We start from the raw sequence: 19,089 nt of genomic DNA, 5'->3' as shown, positions 1-19,089 counted from the left end.
TTATCCGTTTTTAGATGGTGACGTTCCCTTGTCACCATCTTACGGTGTTTATATATCTCAACTTGTACGATTCGCTCGTGTATGTAACAATGTTTTAGATTTTAACGAGAGAAATTTATGTATTACTGAAAAATTATTACACCAGGGTTTTCGATATCACAAACTAGTCAAAACATTTACTAAATTTTATCATCGGTATAAAGACATCATTCGTAAATATAGCTCAACATGCAGACTTTTTATACGTTCAGGTATTTCACATCCAATTTTTTATGGAAATATTCTTTATAAAGCACAAAGGTGTCAGTATTCACCTCATAAACTTACAAAACCTTTGAATAGACTTATTAAGAAGGGATATAATTACGATACTGTTGTCAAGTCATTAAAGATTGCATATTTTGGCGTTAATATTGAGTCACTGATAAGGTCTTTGCGTCGGAACTAAACACATTTATTCTAAAAACAGTTGTTGGCATGACACGGGTTATGTTCTTCTCATATATGTTATGATGGTATGATACTAAACCCCTTACGGGAAGGATTGTGCCTGATGTTCATATGAAAAAAATCATAATCTTTCAGTCAGTTTAATTGAAGTCTGGAGCTGGCATGTCAGTTAACTGCTAGTAGTCTGTTGTTATTTATGTATTATTGTCATTTTGTTTATTTTCTTTGGTTACATCTTCTGACATCAGACTCGGACTTCTCTTGAACTGAATTTTAATGTGCGTATTGTTATGCTTTTACTTTTCTACACTGGTTAGAGGTATAGGGGGAGGGTTGAGATCTCACAAACATGTTTAACCCCGCCGCATTTTTGCGCCTGTCCCAAGTCAGGAGCCTCTGGCCTTTGTTAGTCTTGTATTATTTAAATTTTAGTTTCTTGTGTACAATTTGGAAATTAGTATGGCGTTCATTATCACTGAACTAGTATATATTTGTTTAGGGGCCAGCTGAAGGACGCCTCCGGGTGCGGGAATTTCTCGCTACATTGAAGACCTGTTGGTGACCTTCTGCTGTTGTGTTTTTTTTTTTATTTTGGTCGGGTTGTTGTCTCTTTGACACATTCCCCATTTCCATTCTCAATTTTATTTAATTTTAAATTCAATTTGTTTATTCTGATGAACGTGCGTGGATCTTAGAAAGCAAATTTGAGTTTCAGTCATTCCGGTTACTACGAAAGAGTGTCAATTTAAATCCAAATTTGATAACAAAATGTTTTTGGATCAATAGGCTGTACCACAGATATTATAGAAAATCTTGTATAAAAAATTTGCAAGTTACAAAATCTTTTCTAATACAAATGTACATGACGCAAATCTTTGGTAATACATTGAAACCTGTTTGAATCGAGCCAATTCGGTACTCAAGATTTTGTTCGGTTTTGGTCGATGTTCGGTTCTATCAGGTTCATAATGCACATAATTTGATATCAAGGTGCTTACGAACATGTTTGGTTTATACAGATTTTTGGTTTATACAGGATTCGTTTTAGTCAGGATTCACTGTAGTATTATTATAATTATAATTTCATTCGGTTCATTCAAAAATATAGAATCGCCCACTTTTTTTAATTCTTAACTTAAGCAGTGGATGCCTATGGTTTAAAAACGGTTATTTTATTACCAAACAGAAAGCTGGTGACAGAATGGTCCAACAGATCATCATATATGGATTAATTTTAAAGCCTAACATCATTTGAATGTTATCATAGAAACGTCGAAATCCTGAAATACAATGAAAATTCAAATTAGATTCTAAATTTACATGTATAATGATGAATAATTGTTTAATAAAATACACGTCATCACTATATATTTTGAATTAGACTATTTACCGAATTTGTAATAACATAAGCAACACGACGGGTGCCATATGTGGAACAGGATGTGGAACAGGATCTGCTTACCCCTCCGGAGCACCTGAGATCACCTCAAGTTTTTGGTGGGATTCGTGTTGCTTAGTCTTTAGTTTTCTATGTTGTGTCTTCTGAACTATTATTTGTATGTTTGTCTTTTTATTTTTAGCCATTGCGTTGTCAGTTTATTTTCTATCTATGAGTTTGATTCTCCCTCTGGTATCTTTCGCCCCTCTTGAATCAATCTCTGTAATGGTCATTGTGAGAATTGTGATTTTAACATCGGTTCTACCCAATTAGACAAACCAAGTGATTGATTTGACGCCAAATTTATTCGGAAGATTCACTCAAGGTTTATATTATTGGACTATTTACCAATTTACCCTGATTTAAAATGATATTTAAGCATTTGTATAGTTAAATTATGAAATTTAACCATCATGAAATGATAATACAAGACAGAAATTTCTTAAACATGTGTGAATGGTCTCAAGTGAACATTTTTATTTATATAGACCTAGATAGATTGAATATTGATTGTTGCTTTTTTTTAGACACTATATACTATTTTCACAGGCAACACGCATTACACATCTTATTTTGTGTAATCTGTTCATATCTATTTCCTTGCAAGATCATGGAAAACAAAACATATTTCAATAAATTAAGAAAATACAGCTTGAACATCATGCTTCTAATCTTAAATCGTACATAGATAACAACACAAAACCAAAAGTTTTAAATATCAAATTGACACCTCAGATACCGGGTGTTAAGTCCAGCAGATTTATGAAACATTGGGACGATATTTTATTCAATTGTTCATTCCGACTTCTTCAACTCTTACTCTCCTTTTCCATCTACGGCTACAAACAAATTAATTCGGAGATAAACGAAACGTATATAAAAACATCTCTGACTACTCCAGAAGACATTGACGCAATTCAAAGAAGACTATTCGACATTCAAAGAATAGAGAAACAAAATTTCAAAGCTAAACAGAATAGAAAATTCAAACGAGACTGTTTAAACCAACAAAGTTTCGTTTGTGAAGAAGATCCAATTTTAAACATGTTAAAAGAGAGTAAATCAAAACAACCGAGGAAAAGACGTTTTAAAAAACAGAAACACGCACTTCAAAATAAGTTAGTTGTAAATCTGTCATCAATAGAACTAACTACCTCTGAGGAAAAACTATTGAGTAAAGGCCTTAATTTCTGTCCAGCTCCAGCAACCGTCAAAAATTTACAACTTAAGACAGATGTAGAAGCATTTGCCAGGCGTCTTCGGTTGAAAGATCATTTCAATAGACAACAGAAGGAAAATCTTAAAGAAGCCAGAATGAATGAATCTGATTATGAGAGTGATGAAGGAGACATATGCATCCCAAAATTTAAAAAGAAAAGTAAATGGGATCCCCTTAAATAAAAAAAAACACAATTTGGAATCATTCATTACATCAGTCAAAGCTGAAGTCAGATCTTTAATCAGTGGTAAACAAGTCAGAAATTCAATCCATGATAAGCTTAAAAGACCGTGACGAAATTGTTATCAAACAAGCTGAAAAATGAAGTGCCGTTGTAGTGATGAACAAGACAGACTACATCGAAGAAGGGAATCGTCAACTCTCAAACGCTAAATTTTATAAAGAACTAACATGTGATCCAACCAAGGAAATCAGCAAAAAAATTAAGGACGTCCTCTTAGAAATGAATAAAGATAAACAAATTGATGACGATACGTACGATTATCTACGCCCAGACGAAACGTGCACAGCCGGTCGATTTTACTTACTTCCAAAACTCCACAAAGAAGGGATTCCAGGGAGACCAACAGTATCAGCTAATGGCCATCCCACCGAAAAAATTTCAGAATTTGTTAATTACCACCTCAGACCACATGTTAAACAACTACCATCTCATATTCAAGATACGACTGAATATTCCTTTACCCAAAGTATTGAATACTCGAAAGGATAAACATCCCCAAACTGACTGTCTAGTTCAATTGCTCAAGCTAGTTCTTGAAAATAACAACTTTATTTTCAACGACAAGCACTTTTTACAGATTGATGGAACTAGTATGGGAACAAAAATGGCACGTTCTTTTGCCAAAATTTTTATGGGGGATCTCGAAAAACGCATCCTTTTGAGTGTGCCATACAAACCCTTGCCATGGCTCCGTTTTATTGATGATATTGACATGAAATGAAACGATACTGCAGAACATTTGCAAGATTTATTAGATCATTGTAATCAGTTCCATCACTCAATTAAATTTACATCTGAATTTTCAAGCGAGAAAATTGCTTTTCTCGATACCACCACATTTGTAAAACTAATCTCCACACAAAGAAAACTGATAAACCCCAGTTCCTTTCTCCAAAAATTAGTCACCCAAAACACTGCTCCAGGAGTATACCTTACAGTCAAGCCATCAGACTAAAGCGAATTTGCTCCTCGGAATCCAAACTTATCTATCGTTTGGGACAACTAAAAACACAGCTGAAATCAAGAGGATATAAAACCAAAAACATCACAGACACTTTTGATAAAGCCAAAGAAAAAGATCGAACTAGCCTTATGGAATACAAAGAAAAGACGACCCGTGCAGATAGAATTCCGTTTGTTGTAACCTTCCATCCCGATTTGACAAACATTTCATCTTCTTTCCGAAAGCACTGGCGTCTAATCGGAAATAACTCTTCCTTAAAAGATTTTTTTCCATTACCTCCTGTTATTGCCTATCTCAGACCAAAAAATCTCAAAGACATACTTGTGACATCACAAGTAAAGAAACAAGAAACTTCTAAATTTGGGTGTTACAAACAATGCGGTAGAAGCAACTGTACCTGCTGTAAAGCCGCCAACACTGACCACTCTTTCAGCAGCACAGTAACAAAGCAGCGATACAACATCTATGTTACATGTAATTGCAAAACGGAAAATTGTATTTATATTCCTTCTTGTGGAACTTGCAAGCTGCAGTATGTTGGTGAAACAGAAACTAAATTCAACATCAGACTTAACAATCACCGGTCGTTCTATACAAAAGGAAGAAACTGTCCAAATACGAGACACCTCATTAGAACAGGACATACTTTTGATAATATCACCTTTCAAATAATTGAGGTAAACAAAAATTGGGACATCGAAAGGAGAAAACAGAGAGAAAGGTTCTGGATGCATCAGCTACGTACTCTTGAACCTGATGGACTTATAGAGAGGGATGAAAAACAGTTCTACCCGAAACCAAAGGAATAAATCATGAATTGTAATTCTATTTAACTAAAACAACTATTTGTTTTAATTTGAAGAAAAAAATGTATGTACAATAAACGACAAAAAATTGTTTTAAACCAACCATCAATCAATATGTTAAACTTTTGGGTAGCTCAAGCTACAAAGATATTTTTGTCATGCATCCGATTTCACCTAGATAGATGCACACGCCCGATGAAGGTAATATGTTTAGCCAAATATTGCGTGAATAATATATAAAATATGACACCTAATTTTATAACACTCATCAGTGTGTTAAAGTTACATTCTTAGACACTAATATAATTTAATTTAGTAACTGCATCAGTTTATTTACAAACTGATCCACACCTAGATAGATTGAATGTTGATTGTTGCTATTTCTAGACACTATATATAATATGAATGAAAATTGAATACGTTCCCCAGTCTGATACAACAAATAAATTATTTACCATATATCCATGCAATTGCAATGCACTCAAATGCGCCAACAAAAAGAATGATTCGACTTCCTGAGTAATAATCAAACAATTGGAAAACATACATTCCGCCCTGAAAAGAGTAAACAAAGGATTATTATTGTGGCTGACTTTGATTAGAAATATAGAACAAAAACCATAATTATGATTCTATGAAATATTTTGCTCAAATAATTGACAATTGCTCAATGTTCCATCGTGTTACCAAAACAATTACATATCGATTGATATTTAGCAAAACATATTCCACAATTCTAATAACTTTATTTTTATTTTACTTTTGGTGTCTGTAGTGAACGAAAAAACAACAATAAAGCCTAAAATGATTCTTAACAAATTGAACTCAATATTGATGATTCATTTTTCGGAATATTGAGATTAAATATATATAAATTAGAGAATTTGAAAAAGGTTTTGTTGTTGTCAGTGGAAGAAGAGGTTCATTACAATGAAAATGTACATACATTCATCACCATGGGAATTCCAACGAAGAAGTTTAGTATACAAATACAACCAATGAAAACCTCTCTTCTATATCCTTTCCTTAGATAGCCTGGCCATTGGTCCACAACAGCAGTGACGACACCTTCCACACCAACAAACTAATAATTAAATATATTTATATATTTATATATATGTATCTAAATTTTGTATGTAAAACTCCAATTAATGCCAAATTATCACCGTTATGCTCAGCACAATTGTTACATAAATTATATTTCTTTCAATGTGTAATTGCCAAAATTCATTTGGGTCTATAATGTATGCCCAAAAAAGAAACTCGCGCTTACAGATGTTTTTTTTTTCTATTTGTTGTGTTTCTGTGGTACTATTTCATCTAGGTTTCGGGTCAGTTATCGTAATATAGAGGCATATATAACTAACCCTCTTGATTTATCTTGATTCATTTATGGTCATAAACGACAACACTTGTTTCAACTTTTAGTGCAAAATGGACAAATTTCATAGGTAAAAGTCAACATTGATAAAAAAAAATTAAATTTAAAATACATGTATCTGTATATTACAGAAGAAATTTATTATAAAATAAATTAAATTTAGACAATGTTTACCTGGCTATCAAGTCCCAACAATATTACCATAAGAAAAAAGATACATGACCAAATTGGCGCTCCAGGTAATTTTGTCACGGCTTTTGGGTATGCTATGAATGCAAGCCCAGGTCCTGTAAAGGTAAAATTACATAAACACTGAACTCCGAAGATAATTTAAAAATCCCAAATCAAATGGCAATATCAAATGCTCAAACACATCAAAAGTAAAATCACATAAACACTGAAGTCCGAAGATTATTTAAAAAATCCCAAATCAAATGGCAATATCAAATGCTCAAACACATCAAACTTATTGAGCACAACTGTCATATTCTTGGCTTGGTACATGCATTTAGAAAATATTTGATTTAAACTGGTTTTATAGCTAGCTAAACCATGTCAGCCGTATAAAATTCCATTATATTGACATTTGTAAAGTTCAATTCATGTTACTACAAGAATATAATAGTCAGCAGTGCTAAATTGATTAAGTAGTCCTGTATTCTGTAGTTTACAAAGACAAATTTTGTCTTTTCTGTATTACGCGTTCCACTTTACAATGCTTTTCAAAGTCTAAAGTCGTAGGTGACTAGCAAGTTCCACTGGTTATCTTAAACACTAAGATTAAAGCGAAACACACAAAAAATATTAAACATAACAGTTAAAGCAGTCATAAAAATAACCAAAAATCTAAACCAACCCCAGTACTTATTTTAAATAATTCTTAAAACATGACAAAACTATGCCAAATACTCTTAAAATATAAAATTAAATGTAAATACCTGATTGTAAAGGCTGAAACATTTAAATATATATTGACTTAATTTAACATTTACTCATGTTCGCCAAAATATGTATGAGGAAGAGTTTAATTCCCAATTTGCTCGTCATCGCTCGCGTTATAGAAACCTCTAGACACCATTCCAGATAATGATAAACCATTATCAGTTTTTTTTAAACAATTAGAAATTTTTAAACAGAAAATAGTTATGATAGTCAAACTTATCTTTTCTCAATGAGATTTTTTTTTATCAAAGATTAATATAGATTTATTTCTTGTAAGATCATTTGTACAGTGTTAATATAACTTTACTCTCTTTTTACTTTTATTTATATGTGAGTGTAATCTAATAATTAGATTTTAAGTAGTACGTAATTTTTTTTTAAAGTTGACCCTGAAAAAAGCGTGAATATTCTATACAAGAAGAAGTTTTAAAAGTAATACATATACCTCTTGCTTAAGACTTTTTCTAGGTTAATTGAGTGTTTTGGTTTTTATTTTAAAGCATCACTGGATAATCATAAATTCTTAGAATTTCCTACCAGATTCTGCTACCTTGTCCACAGAAACACCTTGTTCATACGCCATGTTGCCAAGAATTGTAAAGATGATAAAACCTGCAAAAATACTGGTTCCACTGTTCGTACAGGCAAATAGAATAGCATCTCTGTAACAATAAATTATCAAAATTATTAAAAATAAGGTAAATCAAATAAAATTCTTGATTGTTATGTTTCGCGTTCCTGTAAATTTTTATTTTGTCCTTAATAGTGATCAGTTACACATTTCTAAATTGAATTAAGTTTCAGAATTGCATGGTTGAAAACCGCATACAGATAACCTTCATGAAATATTTTTTATTTTATCTGAAAAAAATGACATGTTGGATCCTCAATGCTCTTCAATTTTGTACATGTTTGGCTTTATCAATATTTCGATTTGAGCGTCGCTGATGAGTTTTATGTAGACGAAACGCGCGTTTGGTGTACTAAATTATAATCCTGGTATTTTTGATAACTATATATTGGTAATAAATAACTACTACATGTGTACATGTATTTATGTCTTATCACACTTACAGAGCTAACCTAAGTAGGTTAAATGCTTGCCAAATTTACAAGGTTGTACATACTATAAACCAACTTATTTTCGCGGATACTTTATTTCGAGTTCAGCCCTTTCTAGCCCACATCTTGGCGATTTATTTTCGCGATTTTCTTATTCCCTTTATGTGTAAAATAAGGAAATCAATTTTCGCGACGATTTATATTCGCTTTATTTATCTAGTCGGGAAAGTCGCGAAATTAAATCGCTCGCGAAAATAAGTTGGTTTACAGTAACTGATACTTCAAGACAATGCCATATAAGAAGGCGTGGTTTCAAAATGAACAATTAAAATTGTGGTATAAAATTAATTTAATTAAATCTAACTTAACTACTGAAGCAAAATGTATAATATGAGCAGTTTTTATGTAAATCTAAACGAATTTTGTAAGCAAGCCTACCAAATAAAACGTGAGGGAATCCAAATTGCACCTTTTCTTTACAGATTTTTTTTACTTTTCATTCTCAGGAGTACCCAAATAACATCCATGGGTATCTTCACATCCGTATAAGTCTAATATCCGATGTTTTATTTTATTTCTCCAAATATTTAGATCATTTTGACTCTATTTATGCTTTCCATTCATTTTTAAAGAAATGCATGGGTTGCCTGTAACATATTTTAATTGCCCATTTTTAAAAATAGATTTTTGTGGACGTCGCATGGCGACATTTTGGAAGATTTTACTTTTCCCAGTGAATACTTCAGTCTCTAAGAAAACTTGTAAGATTTCCGCTGCTTTTTTTTCTTCTAATTTTTCTAAATGGATGCAATTTGGGTACTGTGGCGTTAGTATTGTACCTTTACTTATACTGTTTCTATACGTATATATAAATTACTTTACGAGTTTGAATTTGATTCATATTTTAAAATGCATTCCGAATAAGCCAATAAACAATAAGTGTAAGAAATATGATAAAATGTGGTATGTGCCGTGATTATTCATTGTAAAGCTGAGTGCAAACGAATTGTATGCTGAATGCTTAACGTTAAGATTCAATTATTTCATGCAAATTCAGGGCATGAAATCATGCATACATAGGACAAGGAACATGCCATATGAAGGGAGAAAAAACTATGAACAATTGATATAAAAGGTAGATTCTAAAAGGTGGAACATGAGGGGTGATGAGAAGGGAAATTCAACCTGCCAATAGAAAACAATAGCATGCTAGATACAAATACATCTATCTATCTATTATTCTGAAAAGCTATGGTCTAATCCTGAATATCAATGATTCTGTGATTACCAGTCACCTAGTTTACCTGTACGAATTATCATTGAACTTATTATAACTTCCCAGGGCCGTGAGTGCTCCAACAGCTATTGAATACGAGAAAAATATTTGTGTCCCAGCATCTATCCAAACCTATATCATTAAAAAGTTAGGAAAACATACATATTTATCATTTTTTTTAAACTGTGTCATGAAAAGCGGAAAGATAGTAGGGGGAAAAATGCAACTCGTTAGTTGAAGAGATTGACAAATGTGAAAGATTAAAAATATAGAGCTCATTGGATCAAGTACCAGAAAACATCCTCGAATTGTTGACTAGGTATTCAATTCATGCTCCTTCATCAATGAATAAAACATGATGTCTCAAATGACAATGTTAGATACGCTTGCATATTTTTATAAAGCGTTTCATATCAAACATTTAGTATCTATCTAAAAGGTTAGTAAGATAACAGTAAAACAGTAAATGGGCTCAACCATAACGACCATTACCTCTGATAAAATACTATTACCTGTACGAGTTATCTTTAAACTTATTATAACTTCCAAGGGCCGTGAGTGCTCCAATAGAAATAGAATATGAGAAAAATATTTGTGTTCCAGCATCAACCCATACCTAAAATAATCTCAGATTTATTTTTCAAACCAATTAAGTTAAAAATGTTTTATGATATATTTGCATGACTTTCTCATTATGCATCTTTTGAAAGTGTTACTGCATCTGGGAAATTGAGATAATGTCACAATTCCTGCTTACAATAATTGTTCTTTTTAGAACAAGAGAAAAAGAGAAAATAATTAGTTATCACATATATGTTAACCAGACGTCTCATATCTATAAGGCTAATGTACGCCACTCTGATATGAAGTGCCACAACCACGTTGCTGCCTGTCAATCACATTATAGGATTACAAAATCACATTGTAGTATCACACATTCACATTGTAATACTTCAAATTCACATGGTAATTTTAATATTCACATTGTAATACTACAAATTCATATTGTATTGCTACAAATTCACATGGTTATCGTAATACTTTACATTAGAATTGAACTATTACTAATTTACATTGTAATATGAAACATTCCGCATTTAGTATTATTAATTCACAATGTCACGTTACACATTCACACCGTAATACAACACATTTACATTGTTAAATAGCGCATCCCGTTGTAATACTACTATTCCACATTGTTCTGTTACACATACACATTGTAATATTACAAGTTCGCGTTGTAATATGACCTTTCACATTGTTCTGTTACACATACACATTGTAATATTACAAGTTCGCGTTGTAATATGACCTTTCACATTGTTATATTACACATTCATAGTGTGCTATTATAAATTCACACATTGCATCGATGCCACACAAAAGAAAAAAATGTTACCTGGATTCAAATTCTATAATGATTTCACAAAGAAACCAAAAAGTGGTGAACTCTTTTGTTAAATGGTACAATTGCGTAGAATATCAGAGTAAAGGGGTCTGATTGTATGAGTGTAAGCATCAGAATCTTAAAAATAGACGGTTTAATATATATGCACAGGTTCTCTCCATAAACCTAGCAAGTTTACTCGTAACCAAATTGGAATCGTGTTTTATTGGCCAGAAACATGATAAATGTCAATTTCTTTAGCAACTAGCTACTCCATAAAATATGTGATTCAGAAAGAGATCAAAAAGAGGTAGAATGTATCCATGGCGAACAAATCCTAGCAATGCTACTTGGATTCAATTGGTTTTCAGATTCTGTTTATGCCTTGGGTGATAATTTGAATAAGGTTGATTATGATGAGAATGTTTAATATTCCACATTTGTAAATAATACAGTGAATTTGTAGAATTAGTGGTAATATCATCCATGAAATTTTCCGAGATTGAGTATGATCGAAGTAACTTTAATGATTAAATATAAGTACTCAAGTTTCAAGAAATTTTGCATAATTACTAGAATTTTTTAAGGGTTTCTACATAATAACTGAAATGAAGAGACAATAAAAAACCAAAAAAAATCTGTATGCGAACAGGACAACTTTCCACCAGAGATTAATAACGTTTTCGTTTTTCATTTTTTGCAAAAGAATAGTTTACAGTTTTAAAAACTCATTTTGTCAAAAACAACATCAGCCTGGAAAAAGGTATCCTGAAAATAACTTTTTATGCACAATAATTACAAATTTAAAATACAAATATTTAAGCTATACATTCAATTTGTTGGAAAAGTGTTAATGAAATGATTTCTTTAATAACTGCTACTTTTAAAATTTAGTACAATGAATTTTCATAAAAAAAATATTATCTCCTGTACTTGAATCATGCACTTTGTGTGGTAGTGTTAACGTAGCTACAACGATTAAAAAAATAAGTCACAAAACCAATTTACAAATGGTTAAACACCAAAACACCAAAACAACAAAACAGTACGAAAAAAAATAAGAAACTGTTTACAAAATATTTGGAGTTTCCTTTGTAATGAGCGGTTGTTCTTTTTTTTTTACATTTCCTTAATTTTCCTTTATTACTGTTATCAATTCGCAGTATTTATTTTTTTCATCAGAGGGAAACACTTTTCATAATTATATAGTAAGGCAATGATAATTGTGTTATTGAAACTTAACATGGCAGATTTCTTACAAGAGTAGCTCGCGATCGAGAGCTGCTGCTTTTTATAGTACATAATAAATTAATAAAATATTTTACATCTCAATGATGATTGCTAATAGTCCACCTTCAGCTCTCTGAATAAATTTTACCTCCATGTTTGCCATTTTCTCCCAAACTGGCGTCACGTAAAATCGTACACCCTCTCCAGCCCCATCTAATAAGGAGTTTCTGATCAGCAATATTGTCATAAAGATATACGGTGAAGTAGCAGTCACGTACATTACCTACAGTAAACAATACATAACATCAGAGATTTGGAGATATTTTGATACTAAAAGAAATGATAAATGAAGTCCCATTGGTGGCCTTCGGCTGTTGTCTGCTCTATTGTTGGGTTGTTGTCTCTTTGACACATTCCCCATTTACATTCTCAATTTTATCGTAAACTGCAAATTACAGACCGTTTAAGATTGTGACTGACTTGTTAACTGATTAGGGAGTGTGGAGGAGGATCTATGTACCCCTCCTGTTACCTGTAATCAACCCCAGTTTTTGTTTGGGTCAATGTTGCTCATTCTTTATGTTTCTATTTTGTGTTTTATATAAACTATTGTTTGTCGTTTTTCGTATTTTGCCATGACATTGTAGTGTATGGCGAATCGATATCCTATTGTTTATTTTTTTGTTTATCTATTTTTAAACAATAGACATTCCAGAGAAAACGCAGCATACAATTTATTGTTTTTGAAAATAAATAGATTGAATCAGATTTTCTTACATGTTTGACATCAGTAGCATCGAGTTTCTTTTAAAAATGTTTTGTAGGGTAAAAATCTGAAAGTTTTAAAACATATTGAAACTCGATATCAAAGTCTCTATATAATAAAATAAAGACAAAATAATTGATGTTGAAGACAGGTTTATCAGGATTTCAAATTGTGGTACGAATTACTCCTTCAAATATGATATGATGTGTATCTGAAAGGCATCATAAGATTAAATTACCACCAAATCATAGAACTTCACATCCAGTTGCATACACAACAGGTTCGAAAAAATATTCTCTGGAATATAACATTTGTAGGGAATTAATTCTCCATTTCATTGCAGTAAATAAAATTTAAGTCATAATATATATCTTAGCTTTTTGAAGCACTATTTTTTTTATTTGGTGTTTTATACAATATTTTGGAAACTTGAGGTTCCATGGTAAATAAAGCTTGTACAAAGTGATGTTTAATTTCTTATATGCAATGAAATGTATTATGTGACATTTTGTCTGAAGTACATGTACTGGACAGTATAAAACTTAACTCATGTCCAGAATTTTAGTTGTGATTCAGGATGTCCGTCTTAGATAAATACTCAAATACTTGACAAAGCTATAAAAAAAAACTGCAGTTCAGTAATTTTTAGGGATTTGCATCTGTAATTTGGTTATGAATTAAAAAATATATCATGATATAATTCCATTTTTTTGTATTGGAAACTCAAAGTAAACTCATTAAGCTGTCATACTTCAAGTAAAAAAAAAAAACTTTTTGATAATGGCCATGGTATTAACTAACCCTGAGTGAATTAGACATATTGTTTGAATTCTTAATTTGAACATTACAATAATTACAATAAGATTTACCTTTCCTGATGATTTGATTCCTTTACAGATACAAAGATAAACCACAATCCAAGCAAATAATAGACAAAGACAAATGTCCCATTTCACAACTCCCATGTCATGTATTCCTTCTGATATGCCTAAGGCTTTGTTTCTGAAAAAGACAAAACGTTTATATGGAATTTGATGCGACTGTCATACAAGTGAGAGGTTTGGCTAATCCATTTCACAACTCCCATGTCATGTATTCCTTCTGATATGCCTAAAGCTTTGTTTCTGAAAAAGACAAAACGTTTATATAGAATTTGATGCGTCTGTCATACAAGTGAGCGGTATAGCTAACCAGGTTCAATTCACCATTGTCTATACTTAAGAAAATATGTGTACCAAGTCAGGAATAGGACAGTTGTTGTCCATTTGTTTTACATATTTGATCTTTTGATTTTACCATTTGATTAGGGACTTTTTCGTTTAGAATTTTCCTCGGAGTTCAATATTTTTATAATTTTCTTTTTATATGAAAATGAACCATATGTTTTGTTCAAATCTCAGTTGTATCAATAACCATTAAACCATGAAGACAGAGGACTGAATATTTATGTACAGGTTATTCCTTATATTCTATACCAAATTGGTGCCGTGTTTTAAGGCCAGAAATGTAATCAGTGTAGTCTGTTTATATGATCTTCGTGATTAATTTTAAAAATATGTGATTAAGATACAAAACCTGATTAGTGATAAGGCTATCATGGAGAATGCATTCACCCTATCAATACTACTTAAGACTCGATTCTGTTTCGACGCTTGGTTAATATTTGGATAAGGACGAGACGAATGAAAATGTGTAAAAGTGTACATTCTTATACTTGTATATAGGTACCAAACTGGTCATAATGGCTGAAGTAACACAAGGAAAACGTGCTCGTTTTAATCAATCCTAGAGCTGTTCCTTAGCTTTAAAATTTCTTTGCAGTAGATGAGTGTGTCTATTGTATGAATACCCCATATCCCTTTGTTTCTATCTTTATATTAAAGTTGTCTCAATGTCGAGTGTCCTGTTCTCCAAAATGTCACGTGTAGACTACGCATTATAAAACACGTGTCGACAAAAAGCCCATACGCAGGATCAATTCGATAACTATGAATTATATTGTTCTTCATTAACATGGCCACTTGATGCACTTTTTGCCAGTACGATTTCTTCAATGTACACTGGTTTTTTTTATTGAACATGAAGATAAAAAAACCTTTGATATCGTGGTTTAGTATACATATTTATAAATGTTAATATGTTAAAAATGATATGTATAAATGGTTCTTACTCCCAAAATTCTGTAGTTGGATCCAGTTTCAAAGTTTGATTGGAGCAATACGTGAGGTTTCCAAACTTTTCTGTATCACTACAGTTGATATTTCTTACATTGACAAAGTCAACGCAGTATTTGTTCCATTCATGGCCACATTTGGCCCATGGAAGATCCCCTGTTGTGAAGGAACTGAAGAAGTAATAAAACGCCCATGCCAGTATGACATTATAGTAGCAGTTGAGGAAGAAAACAATGATTGTCGTAGATATACCAATACCTGAAGAAGAAAAAACAATCACAGGTTATTATATGACAACCTTTGCTTGAAAAGTTGATAGTTGAATCAACTTTTGCAAACTGATAAAAACAGTGTAGTCTTTTCAAAACAAGATTATCACCAAGGCAACGGTAAGCACTAATTTTATTCTTTTTTCTATATAGTTTTGAATGAGACATATCGTTTTATATTACCATAAATAGTTATAAAAGGTACCAGGCTTATAGTTTAATACGCCTTGCCCGAGTTTCGTCTACATTAGACTCATCAGTGACGCTCAGATCAAAATGATATAAAGTTAAACAAGGACAAACTTGAAAAAGTTGTGTCAAATACCGCTAAGAAAGTCTATGCCTGGGACAAGAAAACCCTTAGTATTTCGAAATATTCATACTTGTGTAAAGCGAAATTTATAAAAAAAAAAAAATATTATATAAATGATATCAATATCATCACCGAAGTGATGACTACTGAGCTGGTGATACCCACGGGGACGAAACGTTCACTAGCAGTTATCGAAGGTACCAGGCTTATATTTTAATATGGGAGACGCGCGTTTCGTCTACATAAGACTCGTCACTGACACCCAGATCAAAATGATTATAAGTCAAAAAAGTACAAACTTTGAGAGCATTGAGAAACAAAATTCCAAAAAGTTGTGTCAAATACAACTAAGATAGTCTATGCCTGGGATAAGAAAATCCTTAGTATTTCGAAAAAAAAAAAAATTCCGACTTTTGTAAAAAGGAAATTTATAAGAATTATCATATAAATGATATCCATGTCAACACCAAAGTGATGAGTAATTGGCTGGTGATACCCACGGGGGCATGGTGGTGTAAATAGTTATCGAAGGTACCAGGCTTATATTTTAATGTGCGAGACGCGCGTTTCGTTTACATAAGACTTATCAGTGACCCCCCCCCCCCCAAAAAAAAAAAACCCAAAAAAAACAAAGGTTGTGCCAAGAACAGCTTATGTAGGCTATGCATGGGATAAGAAAATCCTCGGTAACTCGAGATTAATTCCATTACAGATGCAACTGTGATTCATAACAAAGATAACATGTCTTTTATCTAGGGTCGTAATTGGTGATCATTATAATGAATACATACAATCTGTCGATAAACGTTATTGGTGAAACAATACCACTACATTATTGTTGGCTACTTTGTCGGTCGATACGAACATAAAAAGATAAACGAAATTTGCTATATCATGAGTTTTCATTCATTAATTGAAATATTTATACAGATTTAATCAAATTTTTTTATCAGATTTATTCCGTTTACTCTTATTTTTACAATAGGACAGAAGGGCATCTTAGAGTAATTGTGTATAAAAAATAAAAAAATACCGAAATAGTAAAGTCAAGTCAGAACAATATGGCGTATCGATAAATATCTCAGGTAAAGTCTCGTTCTGACGACTGTGATGTAGATATTATACCACTGATTGAAGTAACGGCTTCCAGTCCCGTTAGTATGATAGTCCCAGATAGAAAACAACATTACAATCTTTAAATAATGAGGGGTGTTTAATTAAACAAAAGTTTTTGTAATTATTGCTTCAGAAATGCACAAATAGTATTTATTCTTCATTTTTCATTTGTAATTGTGCATTGGCAAATCTGAATTGTAATATATCGTTTTAGCAAAATAAATACCTTGAAGTAACGGGCATATTTTCCATGCATTTAGTCCAGCGATACCCATAAACTGCCCAACAGCGACCTCTAGGTAGAATAAAGGTATACCACCGATGACTACACATATTAGGTATGGAATAAGGAAAGCACCTGAAATAAAAAATCATATCATCATCATATATTTTAAAGTAGATATGTCATAATACAAAATCGTTTGCAGTATGAGATTGTACATGGAGTACCTGGTTCCAAGTGTACAAATATGGAAGACGTATCATATGTATAAATAGATAATAAACATAATAATAATTGTCTTTTACATTAATAGAAAATATTATCTTTACATAATCTGTGAAATGTTTTCTTGATTCGGATACATTTAAGCTATCTTGTTTTCATCACCTATGCAAAAATCTTCCGCCTACGACTACCATGCAGACATTTGATGACACAGTCATAATCCTCTATATATTCTTAATTATATTTTTACGTTTTATTTAATCTCCATATCATTCCCACACGGAGTTACTAGTCTAGTCAATTCAAAGGTAATTAACATTTGAAGTTATGTTACATATTGAGATGAAACACTTCATGAATAATATAAGTACAATGTATGATCTGTGAATAGGAGTCAATGCTTTAGCAATGCACATTTATTCAAATACTTTCAATATGAACAAGTTCTGATATATCTGGGTTTGAAATAGTTCAGTAAATTAATATACGGCTTATCAAGTGTTTCGTTTTTAATTCCGTTTCATAAATCAACCTTTGATTTATCTTTCTTCCTTCACTGAATTTAATAACGTTACCCACCAACGAATTTAACATGCATGTTTTTAAAAAACGTCTCATCATGAGCAAGATATGCTAGATTTTAACGAGCACTCTTAATCAATTTGTGGGAACATTCGAATTGCCTGCATGAGCTTAAGCTCTCAGTTTGAACATTGTGTTGTTTGTACGTATCTGACTGGTTCTTGTATTGTCGCTCTGTATTTGAGTTGTGACTATCAAAAGGATAAGTAAGGTATACAAATAAACTCGTCATAGATACCAGGAATAAATTTAGTATATACGCCAGACGCGCTTTTCGTCTAAAAAAGACTTATCAGTGACGCTCGAATCCCAAAAAGTTAAAAAGGCCAAATAAGTACAAAGTTGAAGGGCATTGAGAACCAAAATTCCTAAAAGTTTTGCCAAATACAGCTAAGGTAATCTATGCCAAAGGTAGAAAAGCCTTAGTATTTTAAAAAATTCTAAAATTTGTAAACAGTAAATTTATAAATATAACCATATCAATGACAATTCATGTCAGCACAAAGTGTCGATAGTGTTCCTCAAATTCTATATTGTGAAAAATGAGTAAAAACAACTGACTAATACAAAGAAAAAAGAAAAGGAAATGTTGTTCATTCCATCAGGGAATTTCCCCTACAATAGAGATTAATTCTATGATGATAACTGATCATAGTTATAAAAAAATCAAGTTGCTTCATAAATTTTCCTCATGATTGGACCCGCATAACTTCATGTCTCCACACCATACGCATGCCTAAAAAATCAGCTGAGAACAAGGGTCTTGTCAGTGTATTATAAAAAATGCAACTGCAAATCTATTTAGAAAAAAATTTGAATATTATCGTACGCTTAGCCTATAAACATAGTTTTCAAATCGTGCTTTGAATCGTCTTACATATTTTATAATGTCGATATAGTTTTCGTTGGGATATTACAAATGTCATATGTTAAGGGTCTAATGATGATCTTCATGTCTATTAATTTGATGCTTTGTTAATCTGGAAGATGTAATCATATACTATAAGACGGGAACTGAC

General features: G+C 31.9%; 1 protein-coding gene across 3 annotated transcripts in view; it reads right to left on the bottom strand.

Annotated features, from left to right (window-relative positions):
- LOC134695863 (sodium- and chloride-dependent creatine transporter 1-like) overlaps positions 1-19,089 on the bottom strand; it is a 41,379-nt gene that overhangs the window by 7,173 nt on the left and 15,117 nt on the right. For all 3 annotated transcript variants that reach the window (XM_063557317.1, XM_063557315.1, XM_063557318.1), the window contains 10 exons: positions 17,267-17,398; positions 15,339-15,600; positions 14,038-14,170; positions 12,551-12,685; positions 10,295-10,398; positions 7,982-8,106; positions 6,677-6,789; positions 6,068-6,205; positions 5,577-5,676; positions 1,630-1,730 (listed from right to left, as the gene is read on the bottom strand). In XM_063557317.1, coding sequence (XP_063413387.1) covers positions 1,630-1,730; positions 5,577-5,676; positions 6,068-6,205; positions 6,677-6,789; positions 7,982-8,106; positions 10,295-10,398; positions 12,551-12,685; positions 14,038-14,170; positions 15,339-15,600; positions 17,267-17,398 — 1,343 coding nt within the window. The remainder of the gene's footprint in view (positions 1-1,629; positions 1,731-5,576; positions 5,677-6,067; positions 6,206-6,676; positions 6,790-7,981; positions 8,107-10,294; positions 10,399-12,550; positions 12,686-14,037; positions 14,171-15,338; positions 15,601-17,266; positions 17,399-19,089) is intronic.

This window comes from Mytilus trossulus, chromosome 14 (assembly GCF_036588685.1).
Source record: "Mytilus trossulus isolate FHL-02 chromosome 14, PNRI_Mtr1.1.1.hap1, whole genome shotgun sequence".
NCBI classification, from domain to species: Eukaryota; Metazoa; Mollusca; class Bivalvia; order Mytilida; family Mytilidae; genus Mytilus; species Mytilus trossulus.
Note: the sequence above shows the minus strand (reverse complement) of the source record. Positions and strands in the feature narration are given on the sequence as shown.